General features: G+C 43.5%; 1 protein-coding gene across 4 annotated transcripts in view; it reads right to left on the reverse strand.

The window, feature by feature from the left end:
• sema6bb (sema domain, transmembrane domain (TM), and cytoplasmic domain, (semaphorin) 6Bb) overlaps positions 1-26,025 on the reverse strand; it is a 130,142-nt gene that overhangs the window by 32,740 nt on the left and 71,377 nt on the right. For all 4 annotated transcript variants that reach the window (XM_005727051.1, XM_005727052.1, XM_005727050.1 and 1 more), the window contains exons 6-15: positions 21,675-21,773; positions 20,113-20,203; positions 19,591-19,710; positions 18,134-18,222; positions 17,157-17,374; positions 11,341-11,472; positions 10,237-10,386; positions 9,127-9,306; positions 6,521-6,661; positions 1,199-1,276 (exon numbers count right to left, since the gene is read on the reverse strand). In XM_005727051.1, coding sequence (XP_005727108.1) covers positions 1,199-1,276; positions 6,521-6,661; positions 9,127-9,306; positions 10,237-10,386; positions 11,341-11,472; positions 17,157-17,374; positions 18,134-18,222; positions 19,591-19,710; positions 20,113-20,203; positions 21,675-21,773 — 1,298 coding nt within the window. The remainder of the gene's footprint in view (positions 1-1,198; positions 1,277-6,520; positions 6,662-9,126; positions 9,307-10,236; positions 10,387-11,340; positions 11,473-17,156; positions 17,375-18,133; positions 18,223-19,590; positions 19,711-20,112; positions 20,204-21,674; positions 21,774-26,025) is intronic.

The following is a 26,025-nucleotide window of genomic DNA, read 5'->3' on the forward strand; positions in this document are numbered from 1 at the left end:
TTTTTTTTTTTAGAAACAATGTCGATTAATTAATTTTGAACGTGATTTCTTTTCTAACCTCCTGTGGGCTTTTTTAATTTCACCTGCACTATCCGCTTTTCATTTTGTTGTTATTACGCTGCTTTGCTTTTATTGACGCTTCATTGTGCAAATAATTAAGACAGACGTATAAAAACTGGTCGGTGGTAATCACGAGTGGACACTTGATGTATTTTGAAAATGTTGGTCGGTACAACTGACAAAAGACTAAATTGGTGGCTTACGGGAAAACAAAATATTGAAGTGTCACAAAATTGTTGTTGGCAGAAGCAAATCCTGATGGCTCTACCTTTATTTAAACTACAAAACAGCTCTCCCGCAGAAACTGCATCTAACAACACAAGCTGCTGAGCTCTCCTCTCGCACCGGTTTGGAAAGAGAGGTTGCATTATTCCACAAAGAGGAAATCCACGGTAACTCAATGCAGAATCGATTGCCGAGTCGACCGCCCTTGTTAAATCAAATCAAGACCAACATAGAGGCCTATAACAGTATAAGCAGGCAGCCCGGGGTGGTCTTTAAGGCCTGTGTTGCCTGTTCGGCTGGCACTACACCTGTGTTTGAAAGCCTAATTCAATAAGCAGCTTGACTAAAGAGAAATCTGATTTCTCTGGAAGGAAACAGCCACAACTGGAGGTGAGCTGTCAAGAGAGGCCGCTGCACTTCACACACACACACACATTCATGTAGACAACGCTCTGTGTGCGTGTGTTACGCAGAAAACAGAGAAACATGCAAAAACATCGAATCCAGCTAAACACGTACACGTTTTACGAGCGCCGCAATAAATGTGATGCTGTCACGTACGTGGAGAGGTTACTCCGTGGGCACAGATGTCACTTATAAATATAAATCATTGCAAATAAAACCCAGCCACTTCCACACTTAAGAAAAAAACGCATGGTCTCCATGGGTGGTCTGCTGTCAGAAAAGTAACCTTGAGAAGTGATAAAAGTTCAAAGAAATTCAAAGGAAAACAAGTTGGATCAAAGCAGCAGATCAGAGAAAAACTGCAGGAAAAGCACACACAGAGCTTCAGAGCGACATAAAGAAAGAATTTTTGAAACAGTGTGTAAAAGAATTTGTTTTAAATATAAGAGTGAGCAGTGTATGATGTGGTGTTGTAAATACACGAAAAAACGAAAGAAGGATGCCGTACCTGGTTCCAGGTCTGAGGAAAGAGCAGGTGCTTCCTCTGGTCCAGCCACAGTAAGGGTCCCTGGAGGCGATGCAGTTCCTGCAGAGGAGAGGAAACAAATTATTTGACTGCCTGGACCCTGAAAAGGTTCCCAGTTCTACTTTGGTGCCCGTAAGTGCACAGTGTGCAGCTGCCGCCTTAAATCGGTCTCTGGGTCAAAACAGCAACTAAACACAGAGACTGATGATGTCATGAAGCAGCTGATAACAATCTATTCAATGTGGCTCCCGGGAAATCACACTGGTGAGGTAATGCGTTACAGTTTTATTCATATTAGCTGTGAATGTTTATGTTAGCTCAGAAAAACAGCCACAGATGACATGATTTTAACAATGATGCAAACTGAAACACCTGCACAGGTAACGTAGCTAACAGTCCACTGTCAGAGAAACTAGAGGGGAGCAAAGAGGAGTCTGTAATACAGCGCGCTGTTAGAAGGAATACATTCAATAAAAAGAAATCTGTGTGTTTGGATATTTCATGGTTACAAATTTAACTCTTACTCAGAGTAACCCATGTTTCTCTCTTCTGATCCAAGTAGTTTCTGTCATATTTCAGGTCTGTCATTAAACAAAATAACTAGGTGTGCATCGCAAGTTAGTGATGTTGGTCTCTGAGTATGCAGCTACCTTTGGAAAAGGGTACAGGGGAGGTCATCAAACGCTGTCTATTTGGGGGAAGCGTTAAGGAAGCTTGGCTGCTAGATTTGCAGATTGTGACTATAGCTGCAGTTAACTGACTTTCATTAGCCATCACCCTGCTTATCTTTCTGGTGGTGTGCTCATGGATTAGACCAGCGGTCCCCAACCTTTTTTGCGCCACGGACCGGTTTATGCCCGACAATATTTTCACAGACCGGCCTTTAAGGTGTCGTGGATAAATGGGCAATGGTCGTGGGCAAATACTGATAATTAGGAGTGATGGTGTGAATTTTTTAGATGGATTTCCATCTCCTTGAAAGTCACTGACCTTCAAGTTTTACAGCCTGCAAAACATGTTTGATGCTATTCAGTGCAGTGAATATTTTGTCATTTTTGAGAAAAATCAATAGAGGGCAAGCTAATAACAGAGCTGTGAGGAGGGGCGGGCGCTTAAAAAACACTTCCTGAAAGACTGAAACTGAATTCTTGATGTTTAACTTGGTGACAGTTTGATAAACGGTCAAAATAAGTCTTTTGTAAAGGTTCTGATCATGGAGCTGAATGCTGTGCAAAGGGACCTTAATTTAAGACTTCTTAGGAGACTGTGGGAGTCTCAGCAGAGATCTGAGCTTTTCAACAGCAACCTTCACCAAAACGGATTCTCAGCATCAGCACTGCCTGAGGTTTTTCATCTAAATTTGACTTTCGAAAACATGAGTCATAAATTAGATATGTTAACACTATCACTCACTTCATATTTTTACTAATTCTCTTCAAGGTAAAGTCAGCCAAAATATTCCGGTACACTTCAAATTCATTCTGTGTGTTCACAGAAAAAAAAGTCCTGGCTCTCTCAATGGGAACAAAACAAAGTGGCTTGGACCGGCCCACATGTCACTACTCCAGCCAACCAGCCGCAGGGGAAGTTATTCCATGTGCACAGACTGTGCAGGACATCACTGTGAATCCCCGCACATTTCCAGACAAGAAAACAGCCGATGAATAACCACAGAGAGGAAAAAGTGTTTGTGCACATGCTTTGGTTCATTTGTGGGCATGTTTTCGGTCTTGTCCGTAATTAGGCGAACGTAGAGAAAGCCAGCACAAGAGCCAGATGTGAGGCAAGCTTGCAGGAACTGTTTACAAAGCATATGTAGTAAAAATGTGACTTTCAAATATTTTTTCTCTATAAAGCTGCTGACCAGCTCCAGCTCACCGGGACGTTTTGCAGTGGTTGGCAGGAGGTCACATTAGTTGCTGGCTTTGGTTGCGGTGGGGAACAAGAGGCACCTTTAATGGTTCCCCTGTGAAAACCTTCTAAAAATCTAAACAACTAACTTGGTGCTTTTTCCTCTCTTGCACTTTGAACGGCGTGTTTGTGTGTTTTAGCTATGACAAAAAGAAGTCAACATTCAAAGTCTGGAACATTTCTCCTTGGGTCAGCTAACTCAGTTGCTAAATGTCGTTGTCCTAGCAATGCACACCCATGAATTTGGAGCAGTGAAGGGAGGAGTGTGTTTATTTGGCTGTTAAGTTCAAATGTCAAACTTTCTGAAAAATTGCTTACTCCATCTCTAAGAATAAAATGGCATGTCCTTGAGTGCAGCAACAAATCTCCCCTGTTCACAGCTCCACTGATAATGTAATGCTGACAAAACCACAAATGCCACAGACTGCCAAAAAAGTGTCCCAAAGACTGCAAGTTTTAAACAAAACTGGTGTCAATAACACTAAACATATTTCGGATAAGAGTATTAATCTAAACCACATATTTAGAGATATCTAAATATATATATGTCTGGTAATTTTTTGCTTTTTTGGTGGAATGATTGCACAGCATATATCTTTAATGGCTTTTTTATTTAAAAAAAAAGTCTGAATTGCTTTCAGATGTCTCTAATTCACACAAGCTCAACGTTATGGCCGATGGCTCAACAGTATCTTTTAACTTGACAAGGCCTAGGCCAATTACGTTTTTGACTAGAGGTGATAGTTTCTCTTTGCAGCATTAAGAGAATTTGTTTGACAGCACTCATTGGACTGACCAAAACTCAGAACCATGGGAAAGTCCAAAGAATTTAGTGAAGATCTCAGAGGGGGGATTGGACTACCTCCTATCAGTAGCTAGATGACTGAAACACAGTCAGGTGTTCCAACTGGACATTGATCCCAAAAACACATCAGAGCTGGTTGGGGAGTGGATAAAGCAGGCTAACATTAAGCATCTGGAATGGCCTTCCCAAAGCTAATGAAATCAGAGGACGGCTCTTAGAAGCCGGGTCTGTGCCAGGAAACCATCTGATTTAGAGAACTTTACCAATTCTGCCAAGAAAAATCGTCAAATATCAGCCAGAATCATGGCAGAAGCTGACGGTGACTAAAGGCGTCTTCAAGGGGAAACTTACTAAGGTGTATTTAGACAAATATTATAGGTACAGCTATATCTGCAGCACCAAACCAGCTGGCAGTCTTTCTTTTTACCAAACTACCAGCACAGTAACAGCAAAGGTGCAAAAGTTAAGGACAGATGGTGTAAAAGATGGGCGTAGGTTTAGAGTCTGCAAAATGAAGCAAGCATAAAATGTCTTTTAAACCTTAAGACTGTCTTCTTTCTAATGACCAGCAGGGGAAGACTCTGCATGCACCTTTAATGATATTCTGCACCAGAGCTTAATGAGCCAGAGTTAAACGACATCAAAAGATCCAGCTGTACGCTCGGCACACAGCATAAAGCCAAGCTGTTACTATGAAATACTGAAGATTTTATTTAAAAATGCAAGCATATCAAACAGGATTAAAGTCAGGTGGAAAGGAATCTGCACATCAACTGTCATCGCACTGAACCAAATTCAAAGTGCTCAAAAATATTCTTCAAAGGTTAAAAAAAATAGACTTGAAGCCAGCGAAGCATGACTAAGAAATATTTAACCTATTTGCACACAGAAAATTAACTCTCATACACACATCGAAAATAAAAGTGCACACGCCATACACACCTCAGAAAGCATGCGAGTGCTTTCTTAATGTGCATTACACGCTTGTACGACTCACCTGGTTCAGTGAACACAACTGCACGCCTCATGTACCAGAGTGTGTACCAGTCTGTGTTACTGTGTCAGTGGACTCTGAAGGGCCACAGCCACGGGCAACTAGACTGAAGTGTGATTCTCTCCAGTGTGCAGACTGTGTGGGTGTGTGCAGGTGAAACAGCCTTGCTTTGAATAAATCTTTATGTTTATGTTTGCAGCACAGCCAGGCTTCCAGAAATGTAGTGATGAACAGAGTGATCAGGAGGGTTGGGTGCTAAGTTACTAGCTAAAGAGTAACGAGCTTGCTTTACAAGGATCATCTGTACACTGTATGGATTCACAACTACTAAATAGTGCTGAAACAGAACAAAAATTAAGCTTTAATTTTACTCATTGAAAGCCAGACTGAGCACAGATTTTTTTTAGATGATCTGTGAGCACAATTAACAGCAAAGCAAGCATTTAAAATGCTCCAAACAGCACCAAGAGCAGTCGCTAACTCACATTAGCTGAGGTGATGACTGCTGTGTGACCGCAGCTACCGTATCTGGCACTTCTCTTTTCCTTTTTCCTCTTTGCTTCAAAGATGGGGACCAGGTCTGCAACCGCTCGCAGTGAGTTTTTGTGTTCAAAGCGCATTTGTGTGGCTATAAGACGCTAACTCAGTCTGCTATCAGTTTGCAATACAGTGGAGTCAAGTTGGCAATTACATGCATCGCAATCAACTGCGATAAATCAGTGCAAATCTCAAATCTGTTGATGTCTGCAAACACAGAACTTTGCATTAACTAACATTCAGAGTCGACCCAAAACCTCACAGATGTTGAGGAAATTCACAAAGGTAGTTGCTGCAGGATGCTGATATATGACACGGGCGACTTTGCTTTAATAAAACCAGAATACAAGCAGTTTGCTGAGAGCTGAGTCGAGTTCCTTACTGCGAAGACACACACTTTTGATCTGCACTTTTGCCTCCCATCACCTTGTGATCTCGGTTGGTTGCCAAGAGGTTGAGGGTGTTGCTCACTCAAGTTGGTCACTGCAAGGACATTTCAATCTGGACTTTTTGGAGCTGGCCTTTTGGGATTTGTGGAAGTATTTGGTCGTTGGGTTTCGGAAGTGTTTGCCGCGTAAGATTTGCTTTTCTGCTCCGTTTCTGCTCAACTGCAGGACTCGTTCACATCATTACTACTCTGCTATCAAGTTAAAATATCATGTATTGCATTATCAGCAATTATTATTACTGGAAAGTAAAATTATGCTGCACACGACAGAGTAAAACAAAAATAATACACCGCTATTTTAATTGAATATATTACATTAAAAGCTTTCACTTGATTTTATGCCAACTTATTCACCTATTTTATTAAAGTTTGACTTGTTTTTACTGTGCTGCATTTAACAGATTGCCATCTCGCTCAAGGGCAAAGCGGCAGATGTTATAAGTTGTAATATTGTGTTATTATTGCAGCAAAGACGGGTCTGCTACAGCTGCAGCTGGAAGAAGGACACTTGTGAAGGCCAGATGGTTCCTCGAAGGTCACCTAACATCTCATCTTTGCCCCGCTGCCCTTCTTTGCTATTGTGTGAACGTTTTTTTGTCGGAGGCTTACTTCATGCATCGGGAATAAAGCTGGCATCGTGCCACTGGTACTCTGACCACACAGGACGGGAAGGCGAGGAGCAGAGTGTGGCTCATCCGGTCTAGAGTCAGGGACAACAGCTGCCTGGCCTGCAGAGAGTCCTCAGCACACCTGCAACGAGCACACACACAGATGCAAATACACATAAAAAAAATATTTTTTAGAATTACACAATTTCAATTACCAGACCGAGGCAGCACATTAAACCTATGACCCCACTCTTAGCTTTACAGCTGGAAAAAAACTCCCTAATGACCAAATATGAAACACAGCCAAACATAAACAGCTTTATAAATAAAAGCCATAATAAAAAAGTAATTGATTAGAGAGACCATGCGTGTAGATGTTACAGTATCAACCCAAAAATCCACGGCGCTGATTATAGAAGTTCGAGGGGTCGGCTGGCCATCAAATCCAGCACCAGGAGCTGAATCTCATCTAATTGGCACTTAGAGCTGCGATAGCTGGCACCAACCTGCCTTCACGCAGCTGATTTATACCTTTTTATGCACATGTGCACTCATGCATGAGTTGTATCTGGATGGTTTATGGTAATAGCATTGCAGCGGGCCCACAGTCATTAAGAAGAATCTATCATTCTGCTAAGGCCAAGCTGTGAGTCAATTCTTCACAGCCAATATCACAAAAAGGGAGGGGGGGGGGTGAAGGTGAAGAAAAGCTCACGTAGCTAACAAATGTAGGAATAAGGCAAAAAAAAAGAGTCTGGTAAAGAGAAAATGAAAGACATTCGGTGATTTTAGGTGATTGCTTGGTTCACTGTGGAAGCCGACCTATCACAGGTCAGTGTTTTTTTTTTCTGTGATGACTTCTTAAGTGAGAACTATGTTAGCTGCCCTGTTTCTGTGTGACCTGTTTTGTCTGTGGATATAAGGTGAGTCTGCGGTCTGCAGAAAAAAATGATGTGATAGTGCTCCATCTCCTGATTAGCTGGATCCCTGCTGTGAAAGCCCGGAAAGCTCACCTCACCGCGCGGACCAAATTACTCCAGTCCACATAAGCTTATTCACAGGACCCTCTCATTTCACTTGCCATCATCTCTGTCCCCCACTTTGTCACATCTGACAGAAATTGGTGTTTGGGGGCAGATGGAAAAAGAAAAGAGAGTGGTAGATACATGAATAACAAGTGAAACCGTGTGAGGAGATGGGATTGTGTTGCCAGTCTGTTGGTTGAAGGAATAATACTTTGTTTCCACAGGGGAAAAAAATGGCATATATCAGTGAGCACAATTAGCTAAAACAGAAAGCTCGTGTTTAGAAACATGTACTTTGTTTTTTTAATGACTCTAATTAGCCTCGGTAAAAGATAATCACCAGCCAAAGCTGCGTGCATCTGTGAGGCAACCCCCCCTTCCAGCCCGGAGTCATCCACCATCTCAACAAAGAACAAAAAGAAGACTGAAAGGCTATTGTACCCTGTGTTCATTACGTAATGATGGGCATTCAGAGGAGCCTCAAAGCTGCGCGCCTAGTGCAAAATGCTAATTAGAACGGATCAAGAAGCCCAATCTACTCCGATCTTCTGCCAAGATCCAGATATTAAACGTGATTCAGCTGCAGTCTGAAGATAAGGGGTCAATTTTCCTGACAATCTGGAACTTTGGTCAAGATTAAAGATAGTGTGATTTTATCATCGTTTCATTACTCATGTTTTCTCACTAATGCTGCTCTTCTCAGGCTCGTTAGAACATGTTGAGATTTCTCGATAATGAACATTAACCGCTTTTCTTTTCTGTTTGCATAATTCCTATTCTTTGCAGGCCGTTTCATCTCCTCACATCTGCCACAATTACGTACATCGCACAACGAGTAGGTGAGCTTTTCTGTATGATGCGACGTGTTTCCGAGACAAGTGCTTTTGTCTCCCCTTGCAGCGCCTCGTTTAGTAAGAGCCACATCACCTCCCCGGCTCCCCGTGCTGCGTATACATCAAAGCTAGATGTCACTTAACCCCTTCCTTCCCTCGACCTGCGTCATCTATTTGCGAGCTGTTCCACGCCAAGCTCTCTCACTACCAGGTTTGTGCCTTAAAGGAATAATAAAGAATTTCTTCACTTTCGTGTCTATATAACAAATACCAAGCCTGCCTGCGGGTAGTTAGTCACATAAGGAAAACAGCAACTTTAAAGCTTCCTGATTAACATGTCACGTACTATGCATCACGCACGGATGCGATATCAACTGTCTTCACACATGCACTGAAGCCTTGAACTTTACCATGCATCACTCAGTGGAAGTGCATGAAAGAGTCCGATGTAGTCCATGTGATGTCTATTTGCACTTATTTGCACTCGTGTGGGAAAAGCAAAGACGCCGCCTGAACCAAATGGAGTATTTCCAGTGAGGACATGTCTGAAGTGTGCTCCATGTGGAAAAGGACAGCTTCAGGCGTTGTCCTCACCTAAATCCCCCGACGCCCGACGAGTTCATGTGTGAAAACGGCTCATTTTTAATGACAGAAACCTGCCAGCAGTCTCCATCACACATTATTCACATCTACATCCAAAAACACGTGTGTAATTCTTAATCAGATCATGCTTTGTTGTACTCGCTTACTTATCGGGGTTGAAGCCCTCCAGTTCTTCCAGGAAGATGTTGCTATTGGTAACGGTATTGTCCTGGTTGGGCATGATGAGAAACTTGAGGATGGTCCCTCTGCTTGAGCCGAGGAAGAGCACGGTGCGGTTTCTGTAGGGCCCGGCCTCGGTATCCACCACAATCTTATTCAGCTGGTACCTGAACCGCAGGGGAAACAGAGCGCTGCGTTAATGCCACGGCGCTGTGCAGCTCATTTGGGACTCACTTCCACAAAGTAGCTTCTGGAGGTGAGTTTATGATTTAAGTGCATTACAAATTATTGGTTTAGATGTAAAATACGGCCTGGTGTGAATTTAAATCGTGATATGCCATTTTCACTCGAGTCACTGGAAAATGATATGAATTCCTTAGAGAAGAAACCGCTCATCAAATTTGCATAATAAACTAATTACGCCAGACGTTTCCGACATTAATAATATTACTCAAGTAAATGGGTTTGTCCTAGGACAATAGCAGAGTGCTGCTGATCCACACAGAGTTCTGTGTGTGTGAGTAAGTAGATGAGAATAGAAGCCATGTTGTGCCGGGTGTTTAATATTCCTCGTGCACCCGGTCCCCATAATCCCCTGGTGGCTGTGGGACTCCGTACGGTAGACAGTGGGAGGCGGGGGGCAGGCACCAGTATTTATGTGGGACTTGATGGGCCACAGCTGCTTGCCTGCTACCACAGGCTTCAACAACCAACTTATGTTGGTTGCTGTTCAGCAAAGGGAGGAGTTCATGTAAATATACAGGGTTACAGGCCGTTTCAGATCTCATACACACCGCATCTCCTCTAATTAACTGTTGCGACTTGAACTGTTAAAGCGTAATTAATGTGCACCCCCAGTTTCATTCATTTTCAACTTTGGTTACAAAACAAACAATTGTGAGCATGACAGATTTAATTTGTTTTAGCTGTTACAGCTGAACACGGGAAAAATGAAATATGTCCATATATATTCTATATGTATGGACATATTTCCAACTGGACAGATATAATAAATCAAATGTCTCACCATTATGTTGCAAAGAGATATTCAAGCAGTTTGAGTGAATAATATAGTAGTAATGCTCGGACCGTCTCACCTGACCATGGTTCTCACTATCCAGGGTCGTTGTCCCAGTGATGGGACTGCTTCATCCATCAGAGGATGGGTCTTCACAAAATTTAACATCTCATCGGGGAAGGAGTTGGAGGAATTAAACTTGGATCCTTGAACGGCACAACCACCGGGTCTGGGGAAAATAAGATTAAGCACAAAGATAGTATTATATAATTAAGCAGTCTAAACAGTCTGAGTGTCTCACACTCAGACAGATATCCTTTTTTTTTTTCAAACCATACTGATCTGATTCAGTTAAAAGGACCTGACATATAAAGTAGAAATAAAGTGACAGATATGCACGAGCACAAGACGTAGATTGGAGGGCAACAAGCTTTATCCTTGTGATAAGGGATTTTTCTGCTTCAGTGTGTATCATCAGACTTTTGTCTTTCCTACTTATTTAATCATATAAAAAGCACAACCGTAGCTTTAGTTCACAGGACACATCAGCTGAGGGTTCAGCTGGGACCCTTCCATCTGTTTGGTTGATTCAATTCAATTTAATTTAATTTATATAGCACAAAATCACAACAATAGTCTCCTCGATGCATTTTTTAGTATAAAGTAGACATCCTACATTAAAACTGGGAAATCTTATAAAGGCTGCACAATTTACACCGCCCCCTCCCGCCTCCAGTTCTCTGCAAGCCACTTTGAGACCCAGACATTGAAATCCCAGCTATTCCCCCTTTAATGCTAAGCCTGCTCTGGTCTATGCTTGGGGTTTTTGCTGTCTCCCCATTATAGGCTTTCAGTGTGTGCGAGAGGAAGAAGCTCAGCAGAAAACCACACTGCCATATATATAATTCGCTGCAGATGGAATAACAATCCTCCATTTTTCCCCAAAGTGTTCCTGACTGAAAGACCCAGGAGTAAAATTCACTCATGTTACTTTGCATTGTCTATATGCCCTTTGGGGATGAAACCCTACCCACGAACGACAACCTGCAAAACACATTTTCCAAAGAGTCTTACGGCCAACTCTGACTTCAAAACAAAACTTTACAACGCAGCTTTATTCCCCTGATCATTCTTTGATAACAACTCGAACACAGGTGCACAAATTGATTACCGCCATCTGCACCTTGGTTTTGGGATGACTTCATCTGGAACAGGCGTCCAAATAGACTCTGGTGATTTCTGCTCCTTAAACCTTCCATCAAACACAGCAGCCAGCTGCTCCATGTCAAAGGCGCACACCGCCGAACCTGGAATGCTACAGAGACAGAGACGGGCGACTGATAAAAACACTTTGAACTGACACAGAATGGCTCAGTGTCAGCAGGCTGTACGTTCCAACGAGGCTGCGGAAAGAAGAAGTGACGGAAAAGAGAAGATGAGGTAGATTATAGCTCGGCTGAAAAATAGACTGTGAAACTTGAAATAGGAAAAGAGTTAAAATATAGAAAGTCAATTGTGACAAGAGAAAGAGACAGACACCCGGCAAAGATGACAAATTGGATATGGGCTGTTCATATTTTGACATCCATTACTGGAACACAAAGGAAATCGGTAGTGAGACGAAGAGAGAAGCAGGGTAAGACAGATGCTGTCAACTCTGTGTCCAAAGAATAGATACGCGATGGATGCAACAGCTAGATTAGGCCCGTGAAAAGATCTTGGCTGGAATTCCTGAAATATAAACCAAACAGGAAGTGAGTCACTGAATATTTTCTCTTCACAAAGGGGGCAGAAGATTCCCGTAAAGGAAACGAACCCAACAAGATGTTACAGTAAAACGCCTGGTGCACCTCGGAGGTTGTTCAACTACTCGCGGACCCAGCAAAAGGGCGCAGAGCATCTGTTCTGAGAAGCGTTTGTGTCCCACACTCGACACGAGCAAACACACACTGACAAAACCAACAAATACAGACACATTCACACAAAGTCAGACTCACTTCTGAGGCCAGGTTTCTGTGCTTCGACTACGGAACAAAGGAGTAAAGAGAGCGGTGTCGGGGTGAGATAAGAAATGAGTTTTTGAACATGCTTCCTCCTTCCACACTGAAGTCTCTGTGTCCTCATCAATGACTAATGGAGTGCGTGGTGTGAGAACAGTGACTCAGTATTAATACCTTAGAGATACACACACACATTATAAAAACCTGAGACTGAGTCACCTGGAACCTGCTGCTACATAAAACCCACAGAGTCCCCGTCTGTTTATTTCCTCTTCTCACGCTTCCTTCAAAAGTAAATGTCCAGCTGGTGAATGTGAGGGTCTCTGAAGCTTGCCCCCAGGACGCTGCATCAAGCTGAGAGGCGTTTCTGTTGATTGCCCCTTGAAAGCCGCGGCGTTTGTTTGGAAAGGCAGCGCCTGAAGGCTGGATTTTGGTTGCGGTAGGGAGCCGCGCTCTCCCGATGTGCCGTTTGATCGGGTCACGCCGTCACCCTGGGTACTTATCGTTCGTAGGCAGGAATGTGACTCGACCCCGGGCGGCACGGCGGAGCTGCGGGCGTATCTGTGGACGATACGGCGTCTCTCTCGGGGCTGCAGGCACCAGATGTTATGTTTGACACATCTGCCAGCTTTGCATCACCGCCAGCTTGGCTTCCTTTCTCTACCTTCGCCCGCCCCTCCAGCCCCCGGCTCTATTTTTCTCTCTCGCTGCAGGTCACTGGGCTTGGCCCGTGTAGGGCTCGGTGTCTGACAGAAGCAAGCCAAAAAGCCTCGGGCTGTTTATCTCACAGAACTCTCCTAATTATTCTCACTCTTATTTTTATTCTCTTTGTCTCTCCCACTATTTTTTAAGTCAGTGTGTGTGTTTTCTCACACACAAAATTCATTTCCAATAATTTTCCTAGTTACTCCCTCATACTCGAGACTGCTTTCCCTTTGTTTACATCTCCATCATTCCTTCAGCCTGCTGAAATTTGCCTTCTTTGCTGGTGTTGAGTGGCAGACTGTCAAGGCTTACAAAGACTCGTGTGATGTTTGTCTGAGAGGACTTCTGTGGAGTCTGAAGGGCTTCCTCGCTGTTTAACAAACTCACTGACAGCCTGAAATATTTTCACACCGTCCAAACGGATGCGTGACACCAGGATTTTACAGGACGGAAGGAAAATCTTTTAATTGGTGGTTTAACTCTTACAGAGACTTTGGATATATGTATTTATAGATTTTACATCAGGGTTATAAAATTTCTGTTCTGGTATAAATATAGAAAGATGATTTTGTTCAAAAAAAGGTCGAGAAATAAAATTTGTAACCTGTAGCATTTCTACAGACAGGCTTAAAGCTTTTTTCTGAGGTTTCTGATGAAACTGTGGGCTGTCACTGGGCAAGAGGCTCCCGTAAAGTATGTTGTAAAATGTTATAAAAAAAAGGTTTACTGGAACCTTTTCCACTTCTACCATTTGGATCATTTGTGCCTTTTTGTTATGTGACCTATAACGTTTCTATTTTCCATTTTTTATATTTTCCAGCATTCTGTTTATATTTTGCCTTTCAATCTTAGCTTATGTTCGAGTCGCTGTGTATCTTGGTTACTGCAGTATTTCGTTTTATGCGTTTTTGTTCCCATTCGGCCTCGTTTCTGCATTGGTCTCGTTGTCTTTCTTTGTTCGGTTGTGTCTCTCTTCCTGTTTTATTCTCTTCAGCTCGAGTTGTTTTTTTCATTACTGTTAGCTGTTCCTACCTGTATCCTCTCCTCTCATTATGCCAAGAGTATTTAGTGTCCCCCTGTCCTTCATTGTGTCCTTCATTGTGTCCTTCGTCGTGTCCTTTGTCGTGTCCTGCCTCTGGGGAGTGTGTTTCCCTGCTCCATGTCTCCCTGAGATTCCTAGTTTGGGGATTGTTTATTCCAGTTCAGCCACAGTTTATATTTTTGTGTTTCTGAATTAGTTGAGCATTAAAGCTCCCCTTTACTTAACGTTTGTCTCACGAGTCCTTAATTTGTGTCCACATCCTGCCCGCCACGCTGCTGAACTTTGACAATTATGTTTTCCATACTTTCTCTTGATCTTTCCCTTCGACGTCCGTGTGGATTTTTCGTTTTCTCTCTAACTTAACCTCCGTGGCCTATTTTGACAAACAAACCTCGCTCTTAAACTCTCACTGTTTGGGGTGCCGTGGTCGTTCCACATGCTACCTGTTCCTATCCACTGCCCATTTCTCAAGAAACAGCTAGCTGCCTCATTATGTATTCTGGTGCCTTCTCTGCTTGCAGACCCAGGGGGTCTAGCTTGCACAGCTGTGCATCCTGGCATCGTAAACCTGTTCTCCTCCTGCTCCTTGTCCTCCTCATTTCCCCTCCTCTGCTGTGTTTTCCCACAGGGGCATCCTGCTGTCCGACCCCTGGGATTCTTAACAACCAAACCCAAACATGGCCTCCTGCTCTCAGGATGCAGCAGATTTACTCTGTTTTCCATAAAATATTTTTCTTCCATTCCTGGGCGGTTATAACAAAACTAATGAGCTGTCAGTCTGTTCCAGGAGAAATAGACGTTTTTAGCTGGCAAAACAACGACAAATAAAAATAATGAGAATGGTTTGTTTTCATTACCAGCCCCAGGTAACCCTTCAGTTTGACATCGCGCTGCTCTTTTTTAAAGATACATCATTTATTATATAAACTAGGAAACACAGCTACCAGAAAGCTCCTACACTTTCTCATAAGTTTGATGTTTCCATGACCTTTTGAGCATCAGGTGTGCAGGAGGGTGGTCGGTAGGAAGTCTGGACTCCTCTTTCATTCCCATTGGGAGAGAAATGACCCTGGGCTCCGGCGCTGGATCGACAAAGGAACTGGCAACCTGGGGTGATGTTATGTTCTGGAAACGAAGATGAAATGATCCCACAATGATCCAAAACAGTGGAGCAGCTGTAAAATGACTCCAGGGGTACGTGGCTCACAGGTGGAGATGAGTAACTCCCGAGCGTCCAGGGGAGACAGTAAAACCCTGACTTCATTCCCATGCTACAGTCCAACACTGCACAGGCCAAATAGCAGGAGAGAATGGCTCTTTCCTCCACTCCCGGGTCCCTCTTCGTGCTGTTTTCACTGCAAGCTGCCAGCCAAAGCAATTTGTCTGGCAAGCACTTGGCCAGTGTGGCGCAGTGGGCCACACCGGGGCCAGTGGGAGGTTTTTTTAGATCACATCACACATTCTCTGTATCTCTTTGTGTTTACTTTCCTCTTTATCTGTCCATCTGAACCTCCTTTTCTCTCTGGCTCGGCTGCGGGTTATTTAAAACAGGGCCCAGCGGCAGGTTGCGCAGGCAGGTGTGGGCGTGTGTGTATTTAGCCGGCGCGCCTCTTCGGTAAACTGTAAATGCTGTTATCTGGGAACCGCTGTGAATGTTTCCGAGTGTGCGAGTTTGTGTGTGCATAAAGCATCCATCTGTCTCTGCAGGCAGTGGCCCCCACTCGCAGCGGTGCCCTTCCAAACACGCAGATAAGATGCAGCTGATGAAACAATTTTAGATGTCAGAGAACGCACGTGTTGTCCGTTATTGACTTCCTCGTCCTTGAGTTTCTCATCCGTCTCTTCTCCTCTTTATCTTTTTTCTCCCTTTTAAATGTACTTGTCTCCTCTGTGCTTGTCCCACCGTGCACCTCCCGCGCCCGCTGCGACAGAGCTCCATTATATTCTAAAAAATAAAGATATATAATGGGACCACTGATTGATGGCAGATAGGCTGCTGGTGGCATTACAGTGAGAGGTTTGGATTGCTATCGCACCAAAAAGAAGGCGGTTGCGAGCATTTCCAAGTGTGTGCTTTAAAGTGCTCGCTCTAGCAGACACAGCAAATGCCATTGAGGTAGTGTAACATGAGTGGGCCATCACAGAGAAACTATACTGAATCCCGCTCTATAATATGAGCCACTTAGACTGCAATATAGTCATAGACTTTCATCCTTCTGCTGCTCGGAGGACGCAAACATTCAGAGCAATTTAGCCTCAGACTTAGTTCTAAGATGATGCCTTACAATGCCGAGAAAAACAGCATCAAAGTGCTCGGTGAAAGCATCTTCAAACGCAGCATGATAAGCAGATTACTGTAACTGTATGAGGAAAGAGACATGGGATTAAAAAAACACTGCCAAGGCTCATCGTTTGAGTCAGCTGTGACTTACATTTTCTTTTCTCACTTTTTCTGGGTTACAGTTTGTGTTGTCTTTGGCTCTGCTAATGCCCTCAGCCTGCAGTAATCCCCCACTTACCGGGTAACATCTCTCCTCCTCCCTCCTCCTCTCAGCGTTCTTCAGTTTAATCGTGTCTTTCAACAAATCACCCTTTTGTCCTCCATGAAAGCATTCCATGTGTCTTAGATTACTCTGTACAATCCTGACCTCTGCACCCCAACACAGGCACGTTCGTTTTTCTGGAGCTTGTAGGAAACCTTGCTCTTTGTCTCAGAGTCGGCGAAGATACAAACTATGGTGGTCCACAAAAGAGGCGACTACACACATGTGCATTTCTTTAAAAACACCAACCATGACAGAGACAGAGGAAACCCCCCCCCCCAGGCCTCATTCACACATTTATTAAACAAAAAAATCTATAAAAAAATAAACAACCTGCAAAAAAATGCACTTAAAGGCAGAAAGGTTTACAGAAGTCAGTCCCTTTGGGGTTCTGCTGCGCGTATGATGTAATATAAGCAGTGATTTCACGAAAACAACTCAATGTTGAGTTATATATCACACCTGAACATCCCATACTGAGTTCATACAAAGGCAAAGAAAGAGCAGTGTCATAAAAATGTGAAATGGACAAAGGAGTCTGGGACACAACCGCACTCTGTATATCAAAGATCGTGTGGATTCTTTGAGAGAATGGAGGTCTGCGCTGGTCGAATGTACATGCCGCGCTCTTCACATATGAAGGAAAGGCCACGATTCAGGGGTCTTAAGTCTCCCTGTGTGTGAGAGAGTCTCCTGTTTGTGCAAGTACCTGTTGGCTGGTGTGGAGAACACCCCCAGGACGATGTCCCTGCCGTGCATCCTGATGATGGGGCTGGTGGAGTGGAGCAGGTTAAAGTAGAAGTGGGAATCGCCGGGCACGGAGCAGTTCAGACGGGCCTTTAAGAACGACGTCCACTGCTTCTCCAGGACGCGCTGAGACCCGCCTTGATCCCGCTTGCATACCCGGGCAACGCGTGACACCACCACCTGTGAGGAGCCGCGAGCAGAGAATATGATACTTACTATACAGAACGAGCACAGCTTGCTTATATCTCCGATGACTCCAAAGCTGGGCAGTTAATATTTCCTGAGGTTTCATCTTGAAAACTGCATATTAAAAAGCTCTTTTTAACTCCAGGGCGATCTCTGAAGAGTCATTTGCATGCTATTTGCAATGTGGAAACCCTTTTTTGACAGATCATTGTTTTATAATGCTAAATCTAATATCAATTATTCATGAAAATGTCAGTGCATCTCAAAATTGCTTCTTTGAACACACAATAGCGATGCTGCTTAAGTATCAATTTACTCTGCTCTCTGTAAACATGTCGCAGCCAGGGACCTTTTGCAAACACTCCCCAAAAGTGAACTGCTAATTTATTAAAGAAACAGGTTTATATTTATTTATTTTTAGTTTTAATAAAGATGCAGCTACTGCTCTGGGGGCAAGAAATATATCAAGTCAGTAGAAAATCGACCAGTTTTTCTTAGGTTAATAAAGACAGCTGGTAATAACATGACTTGTTGCATTAGATATGCACGTAAACAAATACAAAGGTGAAAGGTCATCGCAGTTTTTAACAGAGAGATACTAGACCTGCAGCTCTCTTCATGCTTGCATTCTAATGATAAATTCCCACATTTCTCTCCAGTTCTTTTTAAAAGATGCTGTGAATGGACCTCAAGGTAATGTGAGAGTGCTCAGCAGGGGAGGAGAATATATTTCCTTCGCAATGACTTCTTTACCTTCTCCAGGTAATTGAACTCCATGGCTATCTCTCTGAAGAAGAAGTAGATGTGAGGTCCCCACTCCACGGCACTGACAAAATACGGCTCTGTGTCGTAAGAGAAAGAAACACTCAGAGAAGCAAACAAGAAAGGCGACGTGTGCAGGAGTGGTGCACGGAGAGAACAGGTTTCATGAAGTACAGGCGAGAACGAGTATAACAAAACAGCATTTCCATTTGCAAATGCATCATTAATTCCCACAGCAACCGAGCGACATGGGGGCAGTGAGAAAGAGGCAACAGCCATGCTTAATTTCATTACATGGTGAAAGGGGATTTCACAGCAAACAATAAGCACATTATGACTCCCTCGTGCTTCCGAGGAACGAGGCAGGCGTGCCTGGGACCTTCTAAAACCTGTGTGAGCATTAAGACCAGGGGCTCGGGCAATGTGATTGGCAGGTCCACTCAGTCTGGTGACAGTGTCCACCAATCACGCTCTGTATTTTTACTTTGTAGCATAAACACCGCAAGAAGGTTTCTAATAGCACTGGAAATGCAAAGTGTCTTACTCTCGAATATTCGAACTGTAAAATAACTGAAGGATCTTGCGTTTCAACGAATAACAAAAGCCGTAGTCTGTGAAAAAAGCTTTCATGCACTGTGATTGGCCCGCTTGTTTCCAGCAGTCAAAGTCACCAACAAGTGCACGCAGTGTTTTTCAGTCAAACGCGTCACGTCAAAGGAAGCAGACGATGCTGCACACGGCGTTGAAGGGGCATGACGGGCTCAACGGTGGAAGCATTTTACCTGCATGCTCGAATAAACATACACATGTGCCAAATGTAGCGTGTATCTAGGAGCATGGCTGTGAATAATGAATACACAACGAGCTTGTTGCGAACACAGCTACCGTGCCAGCGACGCTGTCATCACAGGTATAATTTATGGTGGATCTGCGGCTTTTTTGATTGACATGTGCATCATGTATTAGATTCATGAGGCACTTTAAATGGTTAAAAACGGAGTATTTTTACAGGTTTAGATTAGGTCTACTAACAGATTCTGCTGTACTATCACAGCAGCATATAAAGTTATTAAAATTAGCTTCCTTTCCCCCTGAGCCAACAAAAATATACAAGGATAAAGTAAAACTTTGAGATCCTGTTGCAGGCCCGGGGGGACAAACGTTTGGTCGGACACTGTGTAATATGGGTGATTCTGTGAAAGAGGCAGCTCTGTGTACAGCTAGCTGCCTGCATGCTGACTCAGACCTGTCCTACCAGCATATGCATCGATCCACGTGCTGCTAAGTAATGTGGACACAAACTCCAGAACATCAGACTCACATTAACATCAACAGCAGGCGTGATGCTGAGCGCGCTGCGCCGACATAACTATGCTTGACGGCACACAAACGAACACGCCCACTCAAAGCGTCCACACACACACACACGCACACGTGTCTGCAGATACCTCTGAACCACTTGGAGTCGTGCTTCACGGTGCGCAGAGCAGGACTGTCCCCGAGGCTACGGTAGATCACCGCGTCGATGGCCAGAAAGTCCGTCACTGTGGCCGTAAACAGATTCCCCTCTGATACACACACACACACACACATAAAAACAGCTGGTGAGTTGGATCGTCTGCCAAAGCACCATCGTAAACAGTGAAGCTGGAGTTAATGTGACCTTTTATGCGCTGCATTATAAACACGATTGTGACAAACCACTCAACAATGTAATTGCAACTTTTCTACACGCCCACACAAAAATAACATTCGTTTTTTTTACTACCAGCTAATATCAGATAAGGATCTGAACAGTTTCAGACACACTATTGATTATTAATGAACGAGTTCAAACACAACGGGGTAAACTGAAGCTGAGGAAACGCTGCGGCTCTCTTTTGTTCTGCTCAAGGGACAAAAATATCTTTTGATGACATCGCGCACTTCCTCATTGTGTGACAGCACACGCTAAACAAACCGTGTCGTACCTGCGACCAGAGCTACGTTGGCGTGTTTGGGATCATAGGGACACCGGGCCATCCCACTGACTGTGTCTCCCAGCATCTCCAGAGTGTCTCCCTGTTAAATCACACACACACAAACACAATTAGATGCATGCATCAATCTGGGTACTCCAAACAATATGAATACATCTACAGCAGCATCATGAAAACAAACCACAAGAGAATGGCAATTAGGGAGTGTTACCATAAGTGCAAACTAATGATTCACTGGAGGCAATTAGGCACAGCAGCAAACAACAAGAGAGTCCCATTTTCATCCATAAATAACACACACACACAGACGCATACACATCTATGCATCCACGTCCACACGTGTACATTTCAATAAAATTGGCAGCTCATGTAATAAAATCTCTGTTATTCTTTCACTATCAATTACACAAACACAAACCGTTTAAAGGTCGCCGCAAGCAACTATTTGAGGAGAGCAGCAGATTTGGAAGACTTCAGCTCTCATCGGCTGTTTGAAATGAAATAATTTATAGGTGTCATTTCATTAAAACCCTGCTTTAAATAAAACAGTAGCTAGCATCACTAACTAGTCCCCAGAGAAAATGACAGCCTATCAGGCAGAGACAGGTGAGGTATACGCTGTTGTAGAATGTCATTAGCGGCTGACAGATAATGGGGCAAGTACGTCTCAGTGTTCCACTGTTGCACCGTGTTTGAAATGTGAGAGACTGAAAATAACACTTATCTGAGAAAGCCTTTGATAGTGAAAGGATTTTTTTCCTCTCTCTCTTTCTCCCTCCGACTGCACTGACTTCGTTCCTCGTTTAATATCGCTGCGGAATGATGTGAAATCACCCCAGTCGATGATTAATATTTATGTGCAGGTTTTTTTTTTCTTCTTCTGCAAGTTTAAAACGGTTACTGTAATTGAGCGCGACAGGGATAGGCTAAGAAGTGGAGCGCGCTCCCTGCACGGTGGAGGATTCTGGTGACTTGCTGCTTGATGGATGCAAACCTTCAGAATCTGACAAATGTGCTGTGGGACAGTGCTGGAGAAATATTCAGAACACATTTTGGCTAGTCAACGCTTACAGTTCTAGCTCGAACTCTGGCATCTTTTAGATTCCGCCTCCATCTGTGGCATTGCTTTTCTCTCTTTACCGCAACAAGTCACGTCTCAGCAGCCTTACTCTGTGAATACGCTCCTCTCCCTCTTTTCCCCTCTTTGTGTTCTTCTTGATTTTCTGTCTCTGACTCTCAATGATAACAAGCTCGGCAGACCACAAAGTTTAACCGCCGAGAAATAACAACTGTTGTATCTCAGGAAAACGAGGCGCTGGAGCTGCCAGACAACAAGGATAAATAACTCCTGGGGAGGCAGTCGGCACTGACTCAACTGCTTGACAAACAGCTCTAATGAAGCTGTGCGTTCTCACCTGAACAAGTGCACTAATTGATCTATAGGAGGGAGACTCTGTTGTAAAAATAGACATTATTTATCAGCTAAGAGGCGCTCGACCGCTCGCAGGTGGCGGCGTAGGGCAGCTGCGATCACCCGCCTTGGGTTTACTTACAGTGTAGTTGGCACACAGCGGGTTGAAGGCGTTGGTTCCACACAAAAACAAGCCTCCGTTTCTGCTGAGCAGCACTTTGATGAAGTTACGGCATTCATCCTGCACGAGAGAAAGACAGAAATACAGAGAATAGGCTTAATATGCAGGAAGGGTGAGTCTGAGGAACAGATGATGGCGCAAATAGAAAAAAACCCTTTATTTTTCAGACGCTGATTAGCCAAACCGCTCTGTGAAATGAAGCTTTTCAGCTGCCTGATGTGTGGAATTATCACACCATTACTGCTGTCAATCACAGTGATACAGTCTGAACGTAGCCTGCAGAGACTTTAGGCGTCTACCCCCTTCACACATGCATGCACACGTGCACGCATACACACAGCAGTTGATTGACGGAGGGTAATCCAAAGCAGCCTTAGGATTTTAGAACAAGCGGCAGATTTAAGGCTAATTTCTCAATACGTGAAGCGCGTGTAATGAATAAATAACAGCAAGTCGCATTTTCATTCTTTGAACAGTCGTGAGTTCAGCACCACCATGATGGCGGTTTTTGCCCCACAGTCCCAAATACAGATAAATGTTGGTGTCTCCACACATATACTGTGTTGTTACTGTTAGCTTTTTTATTCATTTATACTGTGCTACTAAAAATGTTTCTTCAGTTATTGTTAAAGCACGTTATCGATCATCTTTAGCTCATTAGAAGGCATCATTTATTAATTAATTTATTAATATTTTTAGTTTTCAATTTGACCTCATGTACCAGTAAAGTGCATCTATTTGTTTCAGCCATGTCTGTCATGTTAAACATACTGTATATCTATATATCATACCTTATATCACAACAGCTTATTGATTACTTTAAGCGTTCTCGTTTATTCATTTCTGATCGATAACTATTTTAATCACAGATCTGTAACCGTACAGGTTAGCTTATGTGTTAGCTACTGTGCAGACTTCACTCTCTTTCCTGCAGCATTTAGGTGAACAAGCAGCTTTATTTATTTTTTTTAACTTCCTTTTAATTTAATTACTGGAAACGCTTTTCTAATCTTTCTGCTCACCTACTCACTAATTCCCAACTACTTTATTAATTTCCATATTCTGCTGCTTTCAGCTTCATATTTTGAATGCAATCATTGCACTTCACCCTCCGTACTATTTACTTATTATTTTAGAGATTAATTCCATTATTATAGATCAAGCTACTGAGCAATATATTGGTTATCAAACTCAGTAGCTGCAAAATTAAAGAGATATAAATCAATAATTAGAATCTAATATATAAAATCATACATATGATTTTGAAAAGTGTCATTGCACATAATGAGCACATTTAGTTGAGGTAATTTAGCTATATTTGATTATACCACCCACGCACTATTATGCTACTTAACTAAGATTATTCATTTATAGGAAAGGATTTTGTTGAAACTCTTTTCACGGCACACAAAACAAATCTGTAAGACGACACAGGGCAGCGCATGAGCCTGAAAGTATGATTTTATGTTCTGATTTCCTGAAGGAATTTTTCCATCCATGGTTGCTAAGCACAAATTTCAGATGTGACCTTTAACTGTAAAAGTCAAAAGGCACTGACAGCAATTTGCACTTGCACAGCCGCCCGAGTACGCAGAGTGAGTGGTCATGTACAGTAGATCACTGATACAGCCAGCAACCCCCAACCCACACCACAGCACACCACTGTCCCAGCCACGATGGCACCAGCTCTGCCACACACACACACACGCACAGACACACCAGATGGGGTCTACTTCAAGACCACCGCCCACATTAATGTTGATGGAAAGAGGAGCAGAAATGAAATAAAAGTGGTGTGTGTGTGTATGTGTGTATTCATATCTTTGTGGGGACCAAAAATGGTAAGTTTACTATACTTGTGGGGACCAACAATCCTTATGGGGACCAAAATCCTAGTCCCCACGAGTTTGAAGGCATTTTTGAGGCTGAAAATGTGGTTTTAGTGTCAGGGTTCCAGGTGGTTTATGGTTAGGTAGGTTTAGGCTAAGGGTTAGGGTTAGGCATTCATTTTTGATGGTTAGGGTTAAGGTAAGGGGCTAGGGAAAGCATAATGTCAATTAGATGTCCCCACAAGATATGAATACCCAACATATGCGTGTGAAAGAGATCAGAGGGAAAGCAGTGATATGCGAGACAGCTGAGTGTTATTCCAGATGCTCCACCCTCTCCCCCACCTTTCCCCTTCTCTCCCCGCGGGGATCTCGTCTTTCAGCGGGAAGAAAGAAACAGGAAAGCAGGAAGTGTTTCCACGTGAACGGTGTGAGCGCATGAAGTGAGTCGAGCGCAAGGTGCAAATTTCTAATGGTTGCGCCGCTATGTGACAAACAGAAGTGCGACTGTCACAGTACTTGCGGGCGTGTGCGTGTCACTCCCACACACGCAGAGTGTTGCGTGATGCATATAGTTAAGTACACATGTAACGAGTACGTTTGTGTGTGCGTGCATCAGAATCACAGCACAGATGCAGGCTCGTGTGTGAGAATCGTTTGCATGCTGTTTGTCGGTGGGGCTGCAATCTGTCAGCTTGGTCAGAGCTGTAATCACAAAGCCAGATGAAGCACTCTTAATAACAACCCAAACCCACTGCCAGCATCTCGGAGATGGGAGCGAATACTCAGAAGAGCCAAACCGCTGCACAAATGTGTTCACTTGGCAGTGGCTGTTCAGCTAACATTAAGGATTTCATGACTTTAGAATAAAACAAGGTTTATAACCTTTTTAACTATTCAGTTCTGCACTTTACAGACATCATCCAAACTCATCCTGTGCTGCACACATGCATTTTATTAATCCCCATTCATCTATTCCAGGGAGTCATTTGGCACTCCAGATACGAGCCTTTTTTTATTCAAAGCCCAATTCAGGCAGCAGCAGGATTAAGGTTTTACTGTGGGCTCCACATTAAAATAAAAAAAACAACAAACCTATTATAAAGGATCATGCTGTGAATTAAACAATCATATATAAACCCCTGTGCTGTACGGTATGATGCCTCCTCCCCTTTTCTGTGCATCCCCTCTCCCTGGGTAGAATCCAGGCAAAACGCCACCTGTGCTGGCTGGCAAGCCTTCCCGAGACCCAGACGACTGCAGCCCTCCTCCTCCTCTTCCTCCTCCTTCTCCTGCTCCTCTTACTGACAGCGGCAGAGCTGCCTGTGCTCTGAAAAATTAATCTGCAGCACAGATGAGTTACACAGGAGCACACGCCTCGGTGCAAATATGGACGTAATTGTCAATGAAGGGATAAATTTACAGAGGAATGAGAAAAAAAGAGAGTGTGGAAAGCTACCAAGAGATGCTGCACAAGTGTTTGCACATGTTTGCATATGCAAATGTACATTTATATCAACTAGATGCTGGCAGACAGCAGGGTTTAATCAGTTCCTCGCTCTTGAGGCAGATGTTAGCCGGGCTAGCTGTACGCTGCAGACGATGACAGAGCAAGTGCATTTCCCACTGCACAGCTAACCTCTTCCTCAGAGACACAGAAATATGCACATCCACCAGCTTTAAAATAATTGTAAGCAATCACGCACAGAGAATCCACAGCAACACAACAACAAGCACCATTAAAACCGAGGAGGCTCCACCTTCAGCATGTGCTTTTCATCTATTGTCCAGAACTCAGCCCTCAGTCTTCGATGATAACAACCTTTTCACTCAGCATAAACCTCAGCTCAGAGTTTTTTTCCCTAACGATCACTCTTTACTCCAAACTTCAAGAACAAGGTGTTTTACCTCCAGCTACAATAAAGATTCCTATCTTTGCTCGAACCAAAATACAAAACAGGTAAGGGTCGTAAAATATTCTGCTCATTTTCCTGTTTTAGGAGCAACCACAGCAGTTTTCATAGTCCCATAAAATATAATAAGTTATCACGATGACCCGGTTTAGTAATGTTTTGTACAATGGGAGCCATCTAAGGCAGTACATCAGGGGGTCGTATTTAGCAAGCTGCTCCTCTAAATCTCCAAAGTTTCCATTACATGCCTGGCTGGTCCCCTGATGTTAGCAACCAGGGAGAAGAGAGCACTGCTCTGCCAAGAGCCGCCATTGAGCCAGAACTCACCCACACACATATACTGTATACACAATACACTCACACACACACGCACACAAAGCCTTGGCGAACCCTCTTCCCCACTCATTAACAACAGGTCTGTCATTTCCAGAAAAATCCCCGATGCACGATTCTGACTGGAAACAGAGTGACTCTTCGTGGCAGGAACAAAGTGTGTGTATATGTTTGTGTGCATGTGGGCGGAGGATAAATTAACAGCGTTACCAAATTAGCACCACTGTGCTGTTCAGA

The sequence above is a fragment of the Pundamilia nyererei genome, unplaced genomic scaffold, assembly GCF_000239375.1.
Source record: "Pundamilia nyererei isolate P.nyererei 1_Seehausen unplaced genomic scaffold, PunNye1.0 scaffold00023, whole genome shotgun sequence".
Lineage (NCBI taxonomy): Eukaryota > Metazoa > Chordata > Actinopteri > Cichliformes > Cichlidae > Pundamilia > Pundamilia nyererei.